Genomic DNA, 22,395 nt, shown 5'->3' with positions numbered 1-22,395 from the left:
TAAATCTATTGGAAGGAGAGGGTAGATCAGTGATTGCCTGGGGTGGCGTGGGGGGGGGGATAGAGGGATTTGGGGGTGATGTCTAAAAGGTACAAGGTTTCTTTGCAGAGAGGATGAAAATATGTTCTAAACCTGGGGTAATGGTTACATGGCTTTGTGAAAATACAAAAACCCACTGAATTTTACACCTTAAGTGGATGGATCGTATAGGATGTGAATTAAATCTTGACAATAAAGCTGTTGCCAAGAAAAAAAAAAAAAAAGAATATCACCATCACCCCCCAATGTACTCGTCACCAGAATCCAACATTTTCCCAGTTGCATTTCCTATCCCCCTACAGTCAGGCCCTAACTTCCAAGTTTGATTTTTTTTTTTTTCTTAGATGGTCAAACTTTGCATCCATACTTAAAAAAGCGTTGCTTCTTTGATTTATTAGGTATATAAAGGCTTTAGGAAAATCGGATGTATTAAGTGTGTTAGTGTGTTTTGAAATATCTAAAGCAGTAGTTCCCAAACTTTGGGGGGGTTGGGTGTTGGGGGGGGCGGGTGGCCGCTTTTAAAATCCTGTCGCCCACCAATTAAATCGGTTCCTGAGGGTAAAAACGGCATCCATAGTTTTAATGATTTTCCAGGTGATTCCAACGTGCCACCAAGTTTGTGAAATTTAGCTTAACTATGGAAATTGTGAAAGACGTTTCAGTGGAGTCTCATCTACCAACCTCATGAGGTCATTAATTCTAATGTAGGAACGAAATGAAAGGTTTACACCACAGTCGTTTTGCTAAGTCGAATAACGAGATGCGCCCAAGTTGAGCTGACGATAAAAGTTTTGAAACTGTATCACCGAATTCTTAAATCACTGGCTATTTAAATAGTGCAGATGAGAAGTGGAACTACTTAGACCCGAAACTTGTCAAAGTTTCCCGCATCTGCAACATCCCCAGAGGACGGAAAACCGGAGGGACAGCGGGGTCACCGAGACCTTCACGTGGTCCGGGCCGCAAGGGAGTTCAAGTGCCGGAGGCCCGGAAAAGGATCGCGCTGGCCAGGAAGTTTTGCCCGGTGTCCCCGCAGCCTCGGCAGCGGCCCCACGGGGACTCGCCGCCCATGGCCGCGTGGCCGCCGCACGGAGGCGGGTGAGGCGCGGGGACGCGCGCTCCGAGCCCGGGGGACGCGCGGGCGCGGCGCGGAGATGGGCCCGCGAGCGCGGCGCGCGCTGCTCCCGCTGTTCCTGCCGTTCCTGCTGTTCCTGCTGCGGACCGGGGCTGCGCACCGGCGGCCGCCGCGTGAGTCCGGGCGGCGGGGGCGCCAGATCCAAACCCGCTTTGCAGCGCCGCTGGGGTCGCTAAGTGCGGAGGGGCGGCTGGGCCGCGAGCGCCGCCTCTCCTGGGAGGGGGCGCCGCCGCCGGGCGCGGGCGGGGTGGTGAGACCCCCTCGTCGGGGACCTGTGACCCCCCCTCCCCCGTCCCAGCTCCCCAGGGTGGCGCCCGGAGCCACCCGCTCCCCCCCGCCGACCGTGACGACAAATCTGTGCGTTTCTCACTGAGGCCGAGCTAGGATCCTGGGACTCGGGTCTGGGTGCTCCTGCTCCGCTTTTGGCCGTGTCTTGTCCCCCGGCCGTCCCCAAACAGGAAGTCCTTCTCCCGAGAGACGCCCAGGACCGGGCCGCTGTTTCCGCGCGGGGCTCCGCGGAGGGCTGGAGGCCGCGGCCCGGCGGGGTCCCCACCGCACCCCACCTGGCGAGCCGGGGGCTGGGCTGGCCGCGCCCCCCACCCGCACCCCCCTGCGGCCTCGGGTCGGGGGAGGCCCCGAGCCAGATCCGCCCGGGCCTTAGTGACTCTCGGCGCTTGTGCTTTTCCCTGGAAGAAGAGCCTATCTGTGATTTCCGGGCTTTTTTGGACTGAACCGCACGGTTCTCATTTCCAGCCGCTGGAGGTTGGTGATCTGCGGTGTTAACCGTACGGTGTAATTAACTGGCCTTTACTAAAGGACGCCAGCGTGATGTCACCTAACGTTTAAGTAATGAACTCGCTGTCCTGTGGTCTAGGTTGGACTCTACGGTGCATTGGGGAGGTCGGAGCTATTCTTAGGGTGACTTTAGGGGCGGTTAAACCGGCCCTGGGGTTAAATACCCACCCACCTCCCCCCTCCAGGTTACAAAGAATTGAGGCAGCGCCTCTCTGGTGGGAAAAGAAGTACCAGCACGGTTTCTAATCTCAGTCGACCGCGACGCTTTACGTGCCTTTGCACACAGCCTGGGACCAACACGGACGGTTCGTCGTCCGTGTATCCACGGTTTATCCATGAGGAGGATGAGGCAGGACCCGCTCCTGGGTGATTTTGTTCCATGTTACCCTGGGCTTTTGAGGCAGAACCCGTGTCTCTGTGGCTCTGACTGTTCAAGGTCACGCCCCATCAGAGGCTGAATCATGAATTGGATGTCGAACAGAAATATTCGTCGCTCACAAGTCTAAAGAGGGTACCAAGCGAGCGTTGCCCTGTTCTAGGCCGCGGGGAGGGCGGGAGCCATCCTTGCCGCCCCCCCCCCCCCGGATATTTTGCGTTCTAGTGGGGGGATGGTCATGAACAAAAGGACACAGGGCACCAGGGAGTGCTAGGAGCTGTGAAGACACCCAGGGCAGGCCCTCTGGGGCCAGGGGACAGCGGGGACCCGAAGGAAACGAAGGTCATGGCCACTCGGAGCTCTGAGTGGGCCCTGAAAGTTGAATTGGAGCAGGCGTCGGGGCCCCGGTGCTACTGACACTTTTCTGTCATGGGGACCCTCGCGGGCTTTGTGGGAGGGCTTACAGCATGCCTGTCCTTAACCCACTGGATGTCAGTGGCACTCCCCCCAGTTACGGAGGCCAAACACATCTCCAGACACTGCAACCTGTCTGCTGAGAGACCATTCCCGGGCTGGGAACCCCTGGGCTGCAGGAGGGGCAGGGACATCGGTGTAGCGGGCACGCAGGGGCCACAGGCCACATGTAGTCTGGAGGCAGGTGCTGAGGGAGGTCTGGGTGTTGGGTGAGAGAAAGAGAACCGTCAACGGCGACTCTGTTATGCAATTATTTTAAAACGTTTATGGGCTCGAGGAGTAAGGCGACAGGTGATGCCATGGCCGCGACGGTGAAGGCAGAAGAAATCCGGAGCCTGGTTTTGGACTTGAGATTCCAGTTGGTCATCCCCGCGGGTGGTGTCCCGTGGGCAGCTGGGCGTAAGAATAAAAATAGGGCACATCTCACCCATTCATCCAGCAAGTCTGTGCTGAGCACCTCTCATGCCGGGCAGGCAGGGGCCCCCAGCGCCGAACCCCTCGTTCCAGGACTGAGGACACTGCCGGGGAAACTCACCTGCTGGATACGGGGCTTGTGCTTACTGGGGCTTCTTCCCTATTTGCTTTGCAAGTGTCTTAGTGCTGAAAAGGTGCCCTGGGTGGTTCAGCAGCAGACCTCCCAGCATCTGGTAGCAAACGTTTGCTGGTTTCAGTAACAGGGAAGGGTTTCGAGCTGGGAGTCGTGTGGAAAAAACCCACCAGCAAAGTCCTCTGGACTTGGGTCCGATTCAGTCTGAGCATCAACTCCTGGGCTCAGCTGCCCCGGCTAGAGACACTTCGGGATCTTATGGAGTCTGTAGGCTGCAGGGGCGATTGCCTGAATTGTGAGAAGCGGGCCAGAGGCTGGGGGCCGGAAGGAGTGGCAGTCTGCCGGGGAGCGGGGACGGGGGGCGGGACAGGGAGAGCAGACAGGCCTGTCGCGGAGGGAGGAGAGGCATCACAGGCCACATCTCATGGGGTGGGCCGTGACACAGCGGGGGCTGGGCGTTGATTCAGAGGGGCTACGGCACCTCCCAGTCCCCCTGGGGGCCCACGGGGCTGTCCCGTCACCTTTTCTCCAGGGTCCCACTCCCTGAGCTACCTCTTCATGGGCGCCTCAGCGCCAGACCTTGGGCTGCCCCTGTTCGAGGCCTTGGGCTACGTGGACGACCAGCTGTTCGTGTCCTACAATCACGAGAGTCGCCGGGCAGAGCCCCGCGCCCAGTGGCTCGAGGATGGGGCCCCCAGCCAGCTGTGGCTGCAGCTGAGTCAGAGCCTGAAAGGGTGGGATCACATGTTCATCGTGGACTTCTGGACCATCATGGACAACCACAACCACAGCAAGGGTACGCGGACGGGGCCCTCACTTTCCGGGGGTGGGTGGAGCGTTTCTCTCCCTCAGAGATGCATCTGGGGGCCAGAGCAGGGAGTGTGGGGTCCTGGGGGGAGGAGGGGGCGTGTGTGAGGTCGTTCGGTCCCTGGGGACGGTGAGAGAGGGACTTACTCCTGTGGTTTCAGTAACAAAGCTCGGGGTGTCGTCAGAGTCCCACACGCTGCAAGTGATCCTGGGCTGTGAGGTGCGAGAGGACAACAGCACCAGGGGCTTCTGGAAGTACGGCTACGACGGGCAGAACTACCTTGAATTCCGCCCTGAGACGCTGGACTGGAGGGCAGCAGAGCCCAGGGCCTGGGCCACCAAGCTGGAGTGGGAAGTGAGCGCGATTCGGGCCAAACAGAACAGGGCCTACCTGGAGAGGGACTGTCCCATGCAGCTGCAGAGTTTGCTGGCGCTGGGGACAGGCGTTCTGGACCGGCAAGGTATGGCGGGAGCACCCCCCCCCACTCATGCCCGAGGGGAACGCGGGGCGAGGTCCGGGGCTCGGGCCTCAGAGGTGGCCAGGGTCCTGTGACTCTCCGGGAAGGACCCGAGGTCCGAGGTCTCCACCTTAGAACCAAGGTGTCTGACGGCCAAGGGTCACGGCTTGCGTTTTTCCCTCCGTGCACGCGGCCGGAGAGGCAGTATCTGTGACCCTGTGATGTAACCAAGAACCCTGTGTATATTTACACCTTTTAGGAACTCAGCGATGTCAATTGTCACATGAATGCCAGGTCATGAGAGTACCCACCGGTGGTGGGGGGCACCAATCAGAGAAACAGGATCCTTTGGAGGTTAAAGGTTACCGTCACAGATCTGGTCACAGAACCCCAGAACCTAGAGATAGTCCCTGAAGCCTGGCTATCTTCCAGGCCCTTCTTACAAGATTTCTTGTTGGGTTGGGCGAGGTGAATTGCCAGGAGTGGTGGTTCAACCCTCTCTGAGCCACATCCAGGGTAATTTTACCTGGTTCCGTGTAACACGCAGAAGATCCGAGCTGCAGGCGTGCACGCTCGTGTGCGGGCCAGGCGGACCGACTCGGCTGCCGTCCCCGTAGCGCCACGTCAGGGCCGAGCCCCGCAGCGAGCTCTAGGACACAGAATGGCGTCTCTCCGGCAGCCCGCCCCGTCTGAATAGGGCGTCTTGTCCCTCTAACCCGTAGAGGAGGGAAGTGAAAGCTCCAGTCTTCCTGGCAAGGGTGGAAAGATCCCCTCTCCAGATCCTTCCTCCTTCCTGTCCAGTGCCTCCCTTGCTGAAGGTGACTCATCATGTGGCCTCTGCAGTGACCACTCTACGGTGTCAGGCTCTGAACTTCTACCCCCAGAACATCACCATGAGGTGGCTGAAGGACAGGCGGCCACTGGAGGCCAAGGACGTTGAGCCTCAGGACGTGCTGCCCAACGGGGACGGGACCTACCAGGGCTGGTTGGCCGTGGCCGTGCCTCCCGGGGAAGAGCACAGATACACCTGCCTGGTGGGGCATCCGGGGCTAAACCAGCCCCTCGCTGCCGCGTGGGGTACGGACGAGAGGGGCGGGCCGAGGGGCTCTGTCGTGGGTGGAACCCGAGCGCTAGCCCGCGGGGAGAGGGGTCTGCGGCGACCCTCACAGCTCCCTCTCGCCTTTGCTGTTTCAGAGCCGTCGGTGCCCAGCACCCTGGTCATTGGAGCCATCAGTGGGATCGCTGTTTGCGTCATCCTCTTTGTTATTGGAGTTCTGTTCCGAATCTTCAGGAAAAGGCAGGCTTCGAGTGAGTAGGAAGAAGGAGGACGCCTCTTAGCACCTCGGACCCCAGGACACACGAATTCTGTAGGAAGCGGGCTTTGGGAGGGCCAAGCGGATCTGGCACCCACGAGAAGCCTGTTCCTTTTTTCCTTTGGGAGCACTGGTGCCTCCTTGGGAGCGGGAATGCGTGGTTTTCCTCAGAGTGGAAGGTGCAAGTTCCACAAACTTCTTTTGAGCACTGGCTGTTTTGCAAGGTGCTGTTTAAGGTAGCGCAGGGGCTCTGGAGCTGAGGTCGTCACCGTGGTCATTCGGAGAACGAGGAAGGTGGGGGGGGGGGTTGCACAGGGGGAGCAGCCACGCAGCCCCCCCCCCCCCCGGAGCAGGAGGCCTCGTGGGAGGTGAGGAATCATCGCCTCATCCCGGCCATCACCACATGTGCCTTCCTAGCTCCTGGGGAGCATCTGCAGCGTGGGGGGGAAGAGGGGCAGACAGACGGCAGCCGCAGAGCCCTGGGGGCCTTGAGAATGTTCTACAAGGAGACCCCCGGGGACGTCAGTGCAGGGACGGTAGGGGGCCCGCAGTCTCACAGTTGGAGGAGTGTCAGGAGGTGAGAGGGAAGGCAAAGGAGGACACGGGCTAGAAAGCTGGTGAGCAACTCCCGGTGAGAGCTGATGGTGTGTGAACCCCCGGGGGGCTCTCCCGGCAGGGAGTGGTCCCCGTTGAGGTGACTGGATGAGGGAGGTGAGGGCCAGGGAGGTGACAGCACGCCCCTCTCCTGTCTCTCCTCTCTACAGGAGGAGCCATGGGGGACTACGTGTTGGCCGAATGTGAGTGACAGGCAGCCTGGGACCTCTCGTGGGAGGAGACGCGGAGACTGAAAGAGAGGGCGCCCTGGGGCCTTCTTTGCTTCCAGGACTGAGTCGGACCTAACAAGTAGGAAGCCACCGAGGAACTTTCTGCTTGCGGCCTTCCCCCTTCATTCTCGAAAAGTTTCTCTCATTTAGGTGTTGGAGTTCCTGCGCCTCTCCGGAACCGGCTCTCAGGAATCTCCGGCCGCCTCTAGGGTCTGCCTTATTTTCTGCACCACTTCGGACTCCGTATACCTATGGCCTCTCCTCTCCCACCTCTGGAATAGGGCTCCTAAAATTTTGGGGGGCTCACAGTTCCTTTCAACATCTGAGAAAAACCGTGAACTTTCCCCTTGGGACGTGGGAGTCTCATACCCTTACCAGAATTTTGCGCACACATCCCGGCATTTTCTAGACCCATCCAAGTTTCCTTTTGACCCCCCGCCCTCTCTGTCATCCAGCAATTCACCTGTCACCAAGCCCTGTGGTCTTTTCCGCCAGAGGTTGAAGTGGGTCATTGTACAGCCGTGAAGGCCGTGCACTGCACGACCCAAGGAGGCCCATTTCCCAGAAGGGCTCTCAGGCGTGGATGTTTGTGTCCTGTGATAGTTTTCCGGAAAGTGGGTGGGAAGTGTCTTGACGAGGGGCATCTTTTTTCTAATTGGCAAAAAAGCGTCATATAGGTTTCTGTATAGGAATGATTTACGTGAAGGCGTCTACGATGCCTCTGGGATATGCCGGAGTTGAAGGAACACGGTAATTTCCCACTTGGTCTCAGATGCTATGAAGTGATAATGGAAATGAAAATAAGGAGGAGGAGGAGGAGGAGGAGGAAGAGGATAACGTGGGGGACTTACTTGCTGCCAGACTGAGTTCTGAGACCTACTGACGCGCGTTATCTCATACAATTCTTACAATAATTGTTTCATGTTAGTACTATTGTCCTCATATTTTTTTAGATGAAGTGAATGTATCCCCGGGCTGCCAGGGAGAGAGGCAGGTTTCAGCCTCTGTCGGATTCTGATCCCTGTCCCGCACCAGTGCATTCAGGCGGTTTAGACGGCGCCCAGGAAATGGAGAAGGGGGGGGGGGGGGCTCTTCCTGTCTGTCTCGGTGTCTTTACTCTCAGTGAGCTGGATGGAAATGAAGGGGAAACAGCAGAAAATCATCTCAACCACGTTTCCTTTCAAAGTCTCTGGGGAAAGCACTCCAACCCCCTACCTGCTCTGTCTGGCATCGCTCCCGGGCCCCCAGGTCAGGGCTGGCATTGCTGGTGTCAGCCTGTCGCCGTGTTGGACCTCACGGTGTTTGCCCTCTGCCGGGGCCAGCAGAGTCACAAAGCCGGTGGCGTTTCCCCTCCAAGAACCGGAGCAACCCTTGTCACATGAAGGATGGCAAAAATGGGGGGCCCGGTGGATTAAGTGTCTGACTCTTGGTTTCGGCTCAGGTCATGTTCTTGTGGTTTGGGAGTTCAAGCCCCACGTCGGACCCGGGGCTGACAGCACGGAGCCTGCTTGGGATTCTCTCTCTTCCCCTCTCCCTGTCCCCCACCCTTGCACGCTGTCTTTCTCAAAATACATAAACATTAAAAAAAATTTGTTTTGAAGATGTTAAAACGGAAACCACCAAGCAACCTGGAGGTACCCTGGCATCTTCCTCCTCCCCAACTGTGCACGTTAAAAAAGAAACTGACCTGGGGCGCCCGGGGGGGCTCAGTCGGTTAAGCGGCCGACTTGGGCTCAGGTCATGATCTCCCGGTCCGTGAGTTTGAGCCCCGCAGCGGGCTCTGTGCTGACAGCTCAGAGCCTGGAGCCTGTTTCAGATTCTGTGTCTCCCCCCCTCCCTGACCCTCCCCCACTCGTGCTCTGTCTCTCTCTGTCTCAAAAATAAATAAACGTCAAAAAAAAAATTTAAAGACCAGATAAAGCTCGACAGTTTGTTTGGTAGGTATTGAATTTGGGCAAAGAGATCTCGATTTTTTTTTAACTTTTCTTTTTTTCTGGTTACGAAAATTAAGTAGATAAAAAGCACGCATAATTTGCGCTCACTGTAGAAAAGGTTAAACTGTCATTCCATTGGCGAGTGTTAAAGCCAATTAACGACCCGTGTACTTCCTCTCAGTGTTGCTATATTAAAACATATAAAAGTAACAAATGCATTTTAATAAACATACGTGAATTGCATGGTGTGCTGCCTGATTTTTCTGACGTGCTTATCTATCTTATGGATTCATCAGCTTAATCATTTGTGGGACGTTGATGCTGCTTTCAATGCTTTTGCATTTTTTAATGCAAAATTCTCTCTCTGACAAATTCTTTCTCTGTGGATATCATTCTGTACTCAGAACAGACCGCCCAAAAGCTTCCCGTGCTTTTCTAGCCCACGAAGGATATGTTACAATTAATGAGGCAATGGCTTGTTTTAGACTGGTTTTATTTCACACAGGCTGGGATTACAAGGAACACCCTAGCCTTCACAGTGGCCCGTGTTGCGGACCGTTGGCGACCGGTCTGTTACTTTTCTTGTTATAATGGAGGTTATAAACCTCCGATTCCTCTCCGTGTGTCTTAGCTTAATTTTTCTGCCCTTGTTCATCAAGTCTTAAGGTCGACTACATTTGAAAAATCAGGATTAACATTTTACATTCTGAATCTTGTATCACCTCTTGTATCGCCTCCAAAACCGCCTCCAAAGCGCGGTAGTGTGGAGAAGGGTGCCACCTGGTGGCTGTGATCAAAAGTGTCACGGTGGTCATGTGACCGTTGAGAGCTGGGGCCGGGATTGGGGCGCAGGGCCCAGGATCCAAGGAGAAGAGGTGGGCGCTTGACCCCGTTTGTGGAGAAGAGCCCCTGAAATTTTGAGGAAATAAACTAGTCACCAGGTGTTTGCCCACAGGGCACCGTTGAGCTACCTGAACTGGGAACAGAACAGAAAAGGATCTTTGGTAATCTCTCAAGGCAACCTGCCGCAGCTGGTTAAGACCTGCTGGGAGGTCAAGGGCAAAAACTCTCGCTGTGTTCTAATAACATAGTCTTAGGGTGCTGGGAATACTTGATGCACTACAGAGCATTCTTCATGTACACACGGATACACGTTTAAAAACGTAACAGCTCTAAAATGCTGGAAAATTCTTACAAGTTAACATTTTAAAGCTATATATTTTTTCTAACCACCCTCTAGTAAGGACTAGAACCTAAGAATGCATGACTTTAAACATTTAAGATTTTCACATCTATGGACAGATATTTCGAGGTTTTGATTTCCCTCTGTAGACGTTGGGTTATCATTGTTTTCATTTGTCTTTTGGAACCAGTGTTAACAGGCAGAAAGAATGTCAATTCAATATTAATTTTGGGGGGTGACAATTTCGCTGCAAAGCCTCCTTGGCTTGACATCCTGTAGGTGTATATTGCTTGGCTTGGGTGCATCCTGGTATTTCTTGCATTGTCTTTCTGCATGATTCTTTCCGGTGTTCACTTGTGCGGGAGAGACACGTACGGTGTCTTTTAAGCGGAACTTTTTTTTTCTCTCAGCTAATAATTATTACACACTAACCAGACGTCAGGTCTTGTTCTGCATACTAACGTTTCTGAAGAAGCCGGTGAGGTAGGAACGACTATTTCATTACCCTTATTTTGCCGTATGGAAACCAAGGCACAGAGAGGTTAAACAACTTGCTAAAGGTTACACAGCTAGAAAATTATTGGGCTGGATTTTTACCGTAGCTAGTCTGGCTCAGAGTCAAGCTCATAACCTCTACACAGTACCTGTTTGTGAGTCAAGAGAACACGTGGTGGGGCATCGTTCCCAACTTTGTGAGGTGCTCCTGATGGCAGCAACCTCTGATGTTCCCTGCAGTGAGGACGGAATCTGTTTTAATATTTCAGATCTTGCCATATCCCTGTAATTGTTTCATAAATATTTGGACGTATTTTCTTGGGGTGTATTTTTTAACTTAAGGACTTTTTTTCTGTCAATAAACAAATTTCTAACTAATGAATTCACGTTTCTGTTTATTCTCTTTATCATTAAGGGAGAAATTTGGGGATGAGTAGCCTTAAAACACCTATGAACTATTTTTTTCATCAGATTTGGGTAGAAAGTATTGTTAGTGGGGGTTTTTTGCTTGTTTTATTTTTTGAAAGTATGGCTATTTTTTAAACATGAAAGTCTAGCTTTTGATCCAAAGATTCTACAAAAGAATTTTGGAGCCTTCTGTGTACTCCTGGTGGGGCGAGGTGGGGTGAGGTGGGGGTGGGTTGGGTAAGTACCAATATTTGTATAAACCCCAGTCTCATCAGTTAACCTTACTCCATGGGGTTGATTAAATGTCCTGAATTTACAATGTCATTTTCATAAAACAGTCAATAACCAACCAACTTTGATATTGCCAAAGGAGCTTGACAATGTGTGCAGGAGAAAGCATCTGTTTTTGTTTTTTTTTAATGTTTATTTATTTTTGAGACAGAGAGAGACAGAGCATGAACGGGGGAGGGGCAGAGAGAGAGAGAGACACAGAATCCGAAGCAGGTTCCAGGCTCCGAGCTGTCAACACAGAGCCTGACGCGGGGCTTGAGATCAGGACCTGAGAAGTCAGAAGCTTAACCGACTGAGCCCCCCAGGCGCCCCTAAAGTGTCTGTTTTAAGTACGAATGTAACAGCTAATGGTCTTTCCTTTGTGGATGTTTGGAATCGCAGTTTCACCATTAAAACAAATGCAAAATACTTTCTTGGTGCTTTGCGTGTGTGTGATTAAGAGAGTATTCAAGGGAATTTGGAAAATCAAATTCAATTACAGACATTTATAAAAACTTCGAAACAAATAAATGTATCGGAAAGGATAACGTTAGAAATTCTCTGTCCAAAGAACTTTTTTTCTTAGTAGGTCAAAATAAATTAAGAACGTTTATAGGAGCAAGCCCACCCAAGGACAGCAGGCCAAGGAAGTGCAAGGGACAAAAACTTTCAGTAAAATGTTTGGACTGAAAGGAGAAAGAAAGAACACTTTTCTAGAAGAGGAAGGAGAGAGATACAGTGCAAGTTACGGGCGTGAATAAGACCGTGGATATTCATACCAGAGAAAAGGTTAGGTGGCTAGAAAAGAAATTCATTGACGCTTTAGAATACAGTGAGATCCCTCAGCCAGTGGCGAGAACAGCTCTCTGCTCCAGACCAGGAGCGATGTCCCCAAATGCCTGGAGACAGCTAATGTTAGAAAGCCCGGGCACACTAGGTTGGGCGGGGCTGCACTTACACATTTCCTCAACTGTAATATGGTGAAAAGCATTCCTATCCTAGGATTTCTTCTCCCTGAAGTACAACCATACAAAGTGATGGTAGTTCTGGTATTCTCAACCTTGGGTAAGTATCAGAATTTTTTGTTGACTGTAAAATATATCTTAATATATAGTATATATTATTACACCATTTCTCAACTCTGATACTCTGAGTCTGCTGCAGAGAGTGGTTGTGGGCATTTCATATTTTTTATAAGACCTTTGATGAACCTCATAGTTTTATTTGTTCAAATGTGTGATGAGACCTATTAGCCACAACTCGTTTGCAGGGTTTTTTACCTGAAGGGCTTAGCTCCCATGTTGAAGGAATGGGGTTCCATGAAATCAGGTTCTCTCTGAGGATGAGCGGGAGGTGAAAAGAAAGCCAGCCACACAGGTTCCAGAGCGAGCCACTCCCTCCCAGGCCACACGACCAAGACCTGTACTCTTCTGAGAGTGGAAGGATCCATGTTTAATATATATCTTTACGTGCATGCTTTAAATTTTTCTGTCCTAAGATTCATGACTTCTGAGTCAGTGTCAGTGAGAAAAATTTATAAATGAAGAAATTAGGAGAAGGGAATAGAAAACAGGAAGAAGACGTCAAAATAAAAGTGACGTTTTATTAATGACAGAGTGGGCAAAATAAAATTGGGAGAAAGCTGACCTAGACTTCTGGTTTAAATCTGGGCCCTGTGGTGCCTGGGTGGCTCAATCAGTTGAGCAGCGCCTTGGCGATCTCAACTCAGGTCAAGATCTCAAGGTTGTGAGTTCAAGCCCTGCCTTGGGCTCCATGCTGGGTTTGTAGCCTACTTAAAACAAACAAACAAAAATATATAAATGCAGATGGAACCCGCTGGGCTGTGTAGCAAGGGTGGCTCACACCATGTATTTTTTCCATGAAATTACCATATTATATACACTATTTTTATTTATTTCCATGAATTAAAGAGCATATTGAGATTTCAGTTTTACTTATAATCTCAGACCTTGCACTTTTTCTCTATAGTGTTTGACATTCCTTCCTAGCTAAGTGACCCCATGTAAAGTATGTGTTCGAGGTGGGGAGGGGTTAGTAAAAGTCAGGAACCTCAAAACGCTCAATATGGGGGCAGAAAAATGTAATTCCTTAATTATTTCGCAAGTGTTACAAATCATATGCCATTCAGAGCTTTCCTACCCTCTGCTGGGTCTCTTTTCTTTGCTAAAACAAGTATGAGGTTCTAACAGGTGGTCTCTCTCAGGCCAGAGTCTCATTTTAAGTATCTGCAATAGGCACCTTTTTGTTAACCAGGATGGAGAGAGGGTGTGCCCTCCCCACCTTTTAACTGGAATAACTGATCTTGGACATTTTCAAAAGCGGCAGCAGGAGGCTAAGGGAAATTTTTGATTTGAAAGGCTCTCTCTTCCAACCACATTCAGATCCAATTCTGGTTTTGTTTTTTTTTTTCTTAATGGGATTAGCCTTGTTTAAAACACCAATAATCTCATCAAAGGCCCTCCAGGGGAGGGCCTTGTAGGCTTTGTAATGACCTTAATCGAGTATTAGCCCTGCCCTGCGATTAACCCCCAGCTACACCAAATGTTTGTTCTTGTCTCTAAACCTGGAGAAGGTTGAAAAGGGATCAGCTGAGGAGGAAAGGGGAGCTTGTCAGGAATTACAGGCAGAACCGAGAGGCCCAGCAGGGCCAGGAAGAAGGTCCAAGGGCAACGCGTTTTCCAAGCCTAGTTGTACATTCCCTGTCACAGACTTTTGTCGAAACAAGAGTCACCCAATAAATGTTTGAAAGAAAACAAGAAGTTTTAATTTGCAAAATTTTTTTTGTTTGTTTCCATAGGTCCAGGGCTTACACTGTCCAGCACAAAGAAGGTCATCTAAATACGTCAGTTTTTTTTTTTTTTTTTTTAATTTATTTTTGGGACAGAGAGAGACAGAGCATGAACGGGGGAGGGGCAGAGAGAGAGGGAGACACAGAATCGGAAACAGGCTCCAGGCTCCGAGCCATCAGCCCAGAGCCCGACGCGGGGCTCGAACTCACGGACCGCGAGATCGTGACCTGGCTGAAGTCGGACGCTTAACCGACTGCGCCACCCAGGCGCCCCTAAAAACGTCAGTTTAATAGGAATATTAAAAGGAATGGAAGGGAAAGTCCTTTGACCTATAAACGCACCGTCCTTCACATACCACCTCTACATTCCCAACAAAAAATCGTTCCATAATTTATTAGTTATTAAGTGAAAATACAGACAAACGTGGAGGGGGCGGCCCCTCTAGTCAGCGGCTTTGACATAACACATTCCACTGGCAAAAGCGCGCGGAAAAAAGAAACGCAGAACAAAAGAGAAACGGAAGCTTTTTGGCGGAAGGAGAGCTGACCCTACCCCCCATCCCCGCCCCGGGCCGCCCTACTGCCGACGAAGGGCGAGATTCACTAGCCAATCACAACGTTGGAATGTTAATGAGCTCTCTTTGCCCCACCCCCTTGCTGCCCTCATGGGGGGGGGAACTCTTCAGTGCCTCTGGTTCTCAATCAGGTCCGCAGAAATGCTATTTAAGGAACTGCGTGAGGGCACAACGCTCACTTCGGTTGCAGCCATGTCTGGTCGCGGCAAGGGCGGGAAGGGTCTGGGCAAGGGGGGCGCCAAGCGCCACCGCAAGGTGCTGCGCGACAACATCCAGGGCATCACCAAGCCCGCCATCCGGCGGCTGGCCCGGCGCGGCGGCGTCAAGCGCATCTCCGGCCTCATCTACGAGGAGACCCGCGGGGTGCTCAAGGTGTTTCTGGAGAACGTAATCCGGGACGCCGTCACCTACACGGAGCACGCCAAGCGCAAGACGGTCACGGCCATGGACGTGGTGTACGCGCTCAAGCGCCAGGGCCGCACCCTCTACGGCTTCGGGGGCTGAGCGCCCGGGACCCGCCATATTTCCAAACACAAAGGCCCTTTTCAGGGCCGCCCACAAAGTCACTTAAAGGGCTGTCGTGCTTGCGGCAACGGGATCGGGGGCATGTAAGACTTCCGCAGGCGCAAAGTTGGTGAGCAGTAGGATATTTTTGTGTACGGTACTGTAGCAAGTCTTGTGACGCTTGGGTACACTTTAAGATTTTCAAAGAAACACATTGGAGTAAATAGGCCAGTAAATGCTGCCAATGAGAGGGTTCCAGAAGGGAAATGCGTGCTGTTCTACACAAACGGAAACAAAAGATCTTGGCCAACGTCCTTCGGATTCATCCGCATGACCGGAAGCGTCCCGGGCACAAAGCTCCGGTGACCGCAGCCGCGGCTATGTAAATGCAGGTCCTCTGAGGACAAGCTCTGATTGGGTGGCATTCGGTGTGGCAGAAGCTGCGGAGGGTGAGATTCCGGGGCCATTTTCCTGTTGGCCACAAAGGGTTTCATAGCTGTCCCCGGAACCGGAGAAAAAACCTCGGTTGGTTAACTTTGCTTTTAATCCAGGCGCTACACCAGTACTAGGAGCAAAAAGCACAGAGGCTCCCGGGACCAGTTCTAGACGGATTCGCGCGGTGCCGGGGGCCTGCTGGCTGCCAGGCGCAGGCCGGGGGTCAGTCCACTGCGGGGCACGGCAGTCACACAAGGGACTCACGGCCTTGCCCGGCAAGTGAAGCGTATTTCGGCGCTGCAGCTCCGACCTGGAAGGGAATCGCCGCCGTGTGCAAGCAAGACATGGGCTGTGCATGATTCTGTTCGACTTCAAACCATTGTTTATTCGTTCTAACAAAATTGTCAGAGGCCCAGTTATAGAAATGAATTTAGAAAGGCCAGGCTCTAGTGTTCTCTTCAATACATGGTTATATGCAAAAGAATGCGTTACGTAATTCTGCATTGGGCTTTGTGGGGCTGCCCCCAATACTACCAAGGCCCCAAATAAATTAGCAGTATGAATTTCGTACTTATAATCATCTTTAAATAAGAATGCCAGTTCCTAAATTGAGAGCTGGAATAAACGAACTTTTCTTAAAACGAAAAAAAATGCTTTGACTCAGACCCTGAGAATTTCCTAATAACAGTTTTTGTTAGGTCAGTTCGGACCCTAACAGCTGTAACCCCACCATTTCCATACAGGTTTTAGAGTTAATATTCTTCAGCCTGTGGAACACAATCTGGACAAGCCTGTACACTCTCTTTGTAAATAAAATACATAGAATTATAATTAGACTAATCCTAAAATGAAGCCATTTCTTAATGTGGCAACATAGTATTTGGAAATATTGAGGATAAGCGCTATTGCAATAGTCTCACAACTGTAAACTGAAAATACTTATTTCTGCTAATCAAGTGAAAAATCGCCCAGATTAAAAAACTTCCCCCTCATCCGGTTTGTTACAATTTTTTTTTAAATTTTATATTTATTGTAGAGAGAGAGAGACAGACGTAAGAGAGGGGCAGAGAGAGGGAGACAGGATCCAAAGCAGGCCCCAGGCTCTGGGCTGTCAGCACAGAGCCCCACGGCGGGGGCTGGAACCCACAAACCGGGAGATCATGGCCTGTTCCGAAGACGGTTAACCAACTGAGCCACCCAGGCGCCCCAGAAGTTTGTTACAATTTGATTCCTGTATATATTGACACGCCCCCCCCCCCAAAGTTGTGAGCAGTGAGTTATGAAACCCTGTTTACAATGTCCCCGTGTGCAAGTGTGAACTGGACCGTGGCGCTTGGAAAGAAGTCACCTATGTTTGTGCACGGAGCTGATCTCCACTCCTTCCTCCACATAAACGCAGGTATTCCCAGCTAAGGATGGGGGATATACAAGGCCGTGTACCCATTTATTTTTATTGATCCTGGGAGTACAAGCAGGGGGAGGGACAGAGAGAGGGAGAGAATTCCAAGCAGGCTCCACACTGACGGTGCAGAGCCTGATGTGGGGCTCGAACTCAGGAACCTGTGAGATCATGACCTGAGCCCAGGATCGAGTCCGACACAAACGACTGCGCCCCCCCCCCCCCCAGCCTCCTCCCCCATATGCCGTGTTGTAACTAGAAACATTTAAGCTCTTTGGGACCCGGCAACGCAGGAAAAAATTTCAAATACTGGAATCCCTATTGGGCGACACCATATCTGACGAAACTTTCCACATCTTACAATGAAACTTGCTTAGTAGACCGTGCGGTGACCTATTTACGAACTTCTAAGCTTCCAGTGCCGAGCCCCTTTTAAAGTATTTGGGGTGGCTCTTAAAAGAGCCTTTGGGTTCTTTGATAATCAGCCTTCGGTTTACTTCTTGGACGCCACCTTCCTGGTGCTGGTTTTCTGCTGGGTGACCTTGGCCTTCCCAGCCTTGGGCCCCCCTGCTCGGGCCTTTCCTGGGCTCTGCGCCGGCCGCCTGCCCCGGCCTCCCTTAGCCTTCCTGCTGCCTCGGGGTGCTTTCGGGGCTGTTGCTGCCCGAGGCTTCTTGGCCTTCTGGGTGGTCTTGGCACTCTTCGGGGACTTCGAATCCTTGGAGATCAGCTTCTTCACCTTGGCAGAAGTGGGCCTTTTGACCTTGCTCTTGCGGAGTTCAGGAATGGCCTTCTTGTTGAGCTTGAAGGAGCCCGAGGCGCCGGTGCCCTTGATCTGCACCAGGGTGCCCTTGCTCACCAGGCTCTTGAGGCCCAGCTTGATGCGGTTGTTGTTCTTCCCCACGTCGTAGCCGGCGGCCGCCAGCGCCTTCTTGAGCGCGGCCAGGGACATGCCAGCTCGCTCCTGGGACACCGCGAAAGCCTCCGTGATCAGCTTGGACACAGAAAGGCTCGGGGTCTTGCGACTTGAGCCTGGCATGCCCACCGGCTTTCTCCCCCTCCTCTTGGCTGGAGGATTCTCCACGGGGGCCGGGGCCGTGTCAGCTGTGGCCACAGGAACCGTCTCCGACATATCACGGAGAAAGAAACACAGAAGCGGCGTACCAGGAAAAGCGTAATGTGCAGTGGGGTAGGGGTGGAGGGGGAGGGGGGGAGCCTCAAGGCCTTATATAGGGCACGGCGCGCCGTGATTGGTGCGTCGTCAGGCCCCGCCCCGCCCCTCGGGGGAGGAGCCTTTGTGTTTCTTTTACCCCCAAAAGTTGGATCCCACACAAATCCTCTGAGCAGCATCGCCCAGGGTTTACTGCTGAGTGATCCGTGGAGATCCGGATTTCACGTGCCTTTTCACCTTTTCATGAGAAATGACCTTGCATGCCCGAAGTATCAGATAAAGCCCTTGATTTTCGGCGAAATTCAAGGAGAAGAAGAAAACTTGCTCTTTTCCTTGTAATGTAAAAGTAAGTTTTAGCGCAAAACTTACCTCATCTCTTCTGAGTAGTTTTCCAAACGGTGGGCTTCCAATCGGTGGGGAAAATAAGTTATTCACGCACTGGTTTTTATGGGAAATTCTCTATGTATGTGAAGGAAATAACACAGGTCGCTTAAATGGCTCCCTGTGTAGTTAGACGATGCTTATAGAATCGGCCAAAGAGTGCCGAGTACGACTTTATTTGGGCAAACACAATCTAAGAAGCCATAATCTGCAAGGTATGTGGGTGGCACGTGACCCAAACCAGTCCTCCGTCCATGCAGTTTGATAGAAGACCCTTAAGACTCTAACACATGATGTCTGCTTAGTCCTAATCAGGTCTGTCACCTCCGTGGCTGACGTCCTCAACTGAATTTTGCTTCTGTTTTCAGTCATCCAAACCCCACTCCACCCCACCCCCCCTGCCTGATGCCAAGCACACACACGGAAAAAGAGACAGTCCTTTTTCTCCATCGCCTATAAAACGGGAGGCAGGAACCACAGGCCCAGATCTCTAACAGAACTGAGTTGGCAGATGTGCCTGCAAAGCTGGAAGAGAGTTCTCGCAACAAGGTTCAGGAGGCTTCTTTGGGCTTGTCCTAGGACTTGCCTCTGTAAGACGTCCAGATGGGGGGGTTGTTCTTCAAGGCCAGACCTACCAGGAGGAGAGCAACGCGGTGCGGCCAAAGCTCCCCGGGGTTCAGCGGAGGAAAACCCCATAGGGACCATCTCGTGGAGATCCCCAAATGCTCGCGCGAGAAGTTGGTTGTTCTGCAGGCGGGAGAACCGCCCGAAGGCTTTAAGGAGAGGATTTGCATCCTGGTGCTGTAGTTGTCTTGGTTTTAGAGTTTTCACAGAAACAATCATTATTGAAAATGGCCCAGGGGCGCCTGGGTGGCTCAGTTGGTTAAGCCTCTCGGACTTCGGCTCGGGTCACGATCTCGCAGTCCGTGAGTTCGAGCCCCACGTCGGGCTCTGTGCTGACAGCTCAGAGCCTGGAGCCTGGAGCCTGCTTCGGATTCTGTGTCTCCCTCTCTCTCTGACCCTCCCCCGTTCATGCTCTCTCTCTGTCTCAAAAATAAACATTAAAAAAAATTTTTTTTTTAAATGGCCCAATGTCAGAGGTTGGTAGTGTGTTTCTGTAGCCTAAGAAAGACAAGGGCTTCAGCTTTGTGGGAAAGGAGAGAGTCTACGTGTGAAATATTTCTGAAGTGAAAATCAAAACATGAGACTTTCCAACTTCCGGGTGCAAAGTGAGATAGCAAAGTCTCCGCCTCTCTCTGGCTCATGGGCACGTGCTTACACACACACACACACCGGGAACACAAATTCAGGAAACGGGGCGTCTGGGCGGGCCTGTCGGTTAAGTGTCCGACTTAGCTCAGGTCATGATCTTGCAGTTCATGAGTTCAAGCCCCGCGTCGGGCTCTCTTCTGTCAGCACGGATCTCACTTTGGACCCTCAGTTTCCCTCTCTCTCTCTCTGCCCCTCCCCCGATTGGCCTCTTTCTCTCTCTCTTTCTCTCTCTCAATCTCAAAAAGTAAATACACCTTAAAAAACATTGAGAAAACAATAACCACCTGAAGTGTCTGCATTCTGATACTTCCTAATCTATTTCATTTTTTATTGTTAAAATTTTTTTTTTTCAACGTTTATTTATTTTTGGGACAGAGAGAGACAGAGCATGAACGGGGGAGGGGCAGAGAGAGAGGGAGACACAGAATCGGAAACAGGCTCCAGGCTCTGAGCCATCAGCCCAGAGCCTGACGCGGGGCTCGAACTCCTGGACCGCGAGATCGTGACCTGGCTGAAGTCGGACGCTTAACCGACTGCGCCACCCAGGCGCCCCTCTATTTCATTTTTTAAAATGCTGGTTGCAAACTATGGGATTGATTTCACAACCCACTAATGCGCTGTGACCCTCCGTTTGAAAAATCTTTGTTCAGGTTACAAGAGGTTACAAGAGCATCTTACTGAGGACCTATTTCAGGGTTTCTTTACAATGTTTATTTACTTGTGAGAGAGAGAGACAGAGACAGAGTGCGAGTGGGGGAGGAGCAGACAGAGAGGGAGGCGCAGAATCCGAAGCAGGCTGCAGGCTCCAGGCTCCGAGCTGTCAGCACAGAGCCGGATGCGGGCCTGGAACCCACGAACCTGAGCCCAAGTCTGTCACTAAACAGACGGAGCCACCCAGGCGGCCCAAGGACCCTAAGTTTCAACACGTGTTTGGTTTCCCGGACCCTCGGTGTGACCTCTGAGTACTTGTGCTTGGAGGTCAGGTTGTGAAGTGGATTGATCCTTGTAATTAATTACACGTTGACAGAAGATATCATTCCATTGCTTTACAAGTAACAAAGAATTGGGAGCGCCTGGGTGGCTCAGTCCATCGAGCGCCCGACTGCGGCCCAGGTCATGATCTCCCCATTTGTGGGTTCGAGCCCCACGTCGGGCTCTGTGCTGACAGCTCAGAGCCTGGAGCCTGCTTCCCATTCAGTGTCTCCCTCTCTCTCTCTCTCTCTCCCCCTCCCCCACTTATGCACGTGCTCTCTCGCGCTCTCTGTCTCTCAAAAATAAATAAACATTAAAAGTAACAAAGAATTGGAGAATTTTAAAAATTCTTACATTCCGCAACTTGAAACCTAGAGAGAGGACCATGATTCATATCTTGCACTGGAAATCTAAACGCTACCATGAACACCCACACGCACAGCGCTTACGCTGTGTCGTCATCATCCCAATTATTTCCCCTTCAAAAAAGGAAAAACTGTAGAAGCTAAGTTTATAGTTAAGAAACTGAGTCACAGAAAAGTCATGAAACTCACCCAAGGTCTTAGAGCTAGGAAGCAGGAGGCTGGCTTCAGAAGGCTCTGGCTAGTTATGCACATCAGCTGTGTTGGAGCATTTATTATTATTTTTTTCCTCTTAATATGTCAGGACTGTTCATGTAATTCCATTTTAGAGCTTTTATTTTTTTATTAAAATTTTTTTAATGTTTATTTATTTTTGAGAGAAAGAGAAACAGTGTGAGCATGGAAGGGACAGAAAGAGAGGGAGACACAGGATCCGAAGCAGGCTCCAAGCTCTGAGCTGTCAGCACAGAGCCCAACGAGGGGCTGGAACTCGTGAACCATGAGATCATGACCGGAGCCAGAGTCGGACGCTTAACTGACTGAGCCACCCAGGCACCCTTAGAGCACTTGTGCTTCGTGGACCAATAATATAATTTTATCTTGAAAAACTTTCTATTGTGGGAAAGTCACCCTTCCAAACTCTCATTACTGAAACAATACTCCTGCTGTAAACATTTCCTTAGATCAACTTCTGATGGCAGTTCTTCTGAAGTCAAACAATGGAAGCGATCACAAAGAAAATAAGAGAACTGTTTTCTTTTAAAAATATAATAAAATTATTTTCTCATGATATGGGAACTATACAGCCCATTCTTTTTTTTTTCTTTTTTTTTACATTTATTTATTTTTGAGAGACAGAGCACAAGTGGGGGAAGGAGCAGGGAGAGAGGGAGACACAGAATCTGAAGCAGGCTCCAGACTCCGAGCTGTCAGTACAGAGCCTGATGTGGCGCTCGAACTCACAAACCGTGAGATCATGACCTGACCCAAAGTCAGATGCTTAACTGACTGAGCCACCCAGGTGCCCCAGCAACCCATTCTTAATATTAACATTCTAGTCTGTTATTTAAAAACAATGTTTACCCTATATTTCTGTGTGTGTGTGTGTGTGTGTGTGTGTGTGTGTGAATAAAATAAAGGCTTCTCTAGATTTTCACTGTGTTCAGTGAGATTCACAGGGTTTCACTTACTAACGTGTCCACCCTATATATTTCTTGGATTTTCCTGGTATCTAAATTTTAGAACTACCTTGTAAAACTGTTATCCTTTTGTCATATGTTTCTTCTTTTTTTCAGTAGCTATTTTTGAACTTCATATTTGGCTTCCCACTATCTTTAACAAACACTATTTCACAATTAACCTTAACTCTTCTTCAACTGACTTCTTCCATTTTGAATTATTCTATTTTGATTGACTGCTTGTTCAGCTATTGAGTAACTATTTTGTTTGTTTTGTAGGAA

General features: G+C 51.0%; 3 protein-coding genes across 4 annotated transcripts; 2 read left to right on the top strand and 1 right to left on the bottom strand.

Annotated features, from left to right (window-relative positions):
- The first annotated feature begins 1,171 nt into the window (after positions 1 to 1,171).
- HFE (homeostatic iron regulator) lies at positions 1,172 to 8,945 on the top strand. Of its 2 annotated transcripts, none has more exons than XM_030316919.1 (6): positions 1,172 to 1,287; positions 3,899 to 4,162; positions 4,335 to 4,634; positions 5,475 to 5,708; positions 5,826 to 5,939; positions 6,709 to 7,911. In XM_030316919.1, exons 1-6 carry the CDS (start codon positions 1,194 to 1,196, stop codon positions 6,747 to 6,749), a joined length of 1,047 nt encoding a protein of 348 aa, XP_030172779.1. In that variant the 5' UTR covers positions 1,172 to 1,193; the 3' UTR covers positions 6,750 to 7,911. The 2 variants fall into 2 exon arrangements, with proteins under 2 accessions (XP_030172779.1, XP_030172778.1); XM_030316918.2 differs by having other exon boundaries at positions 1,179 to 1,287; positions 5,433 to 5,708; positions 6,709 to 8,945.
- Positions 8,946 to 14,611: 5,666 nt separating this feature from the next.
- Positions 14,612 to 16,373, top strand: LOC115514795 (histone H4). The gene has a single exon (XM_030316978.1). It carries the CDS (start codon positions 14,635 to 14,637, stop codon positions 14,944 to 14,946), a length of 312 nt encoding a protein of 103 aa, XP_030172838.1. The 5' UTR covers positions 14,612 to 14,634; the 3' UTR covers positions 14,947 to 16,373.
- A 545-nt stretch (positions 16,374 to 16,918) lies between these two features.
- On the bottom strand, positions 16,919 to 19,241 carry H1-6 (H1.6 linker histone, cluster member). Its single transcript, XM_030316968.1, has one exon. It carries the CDS (start codon positions 17,907 to 17,909, stop codon positions 17,274 to 17,276), a length of 636 nt encoding a protein of 211 aa, XP_030172828.1. The 5' UTR covers positions 17,910 to 19,241; the 3' UTR covers positions 16,919 to 17,273.
- Between the last annotated feature and the right edge of the window lie 3,154 nt (positions 19,242 to 22,395).

This window comes from Lynx canadensis, chromosome B2, assembly GCF_007474595.2.
Source record: "Lynx canadensis isolate LIC74 chromosome B2, mLynCan4.pri.v2, whole genome shotgun sequence".
NCBI lineage: Eukaryota > Metazoa > Chordata > Mammalia > Carnivora > Felidae > Lynx > Lynx canadensis.
This window is presented reverse-complemented; position numbering and strand designations above follow the sequence as displayed.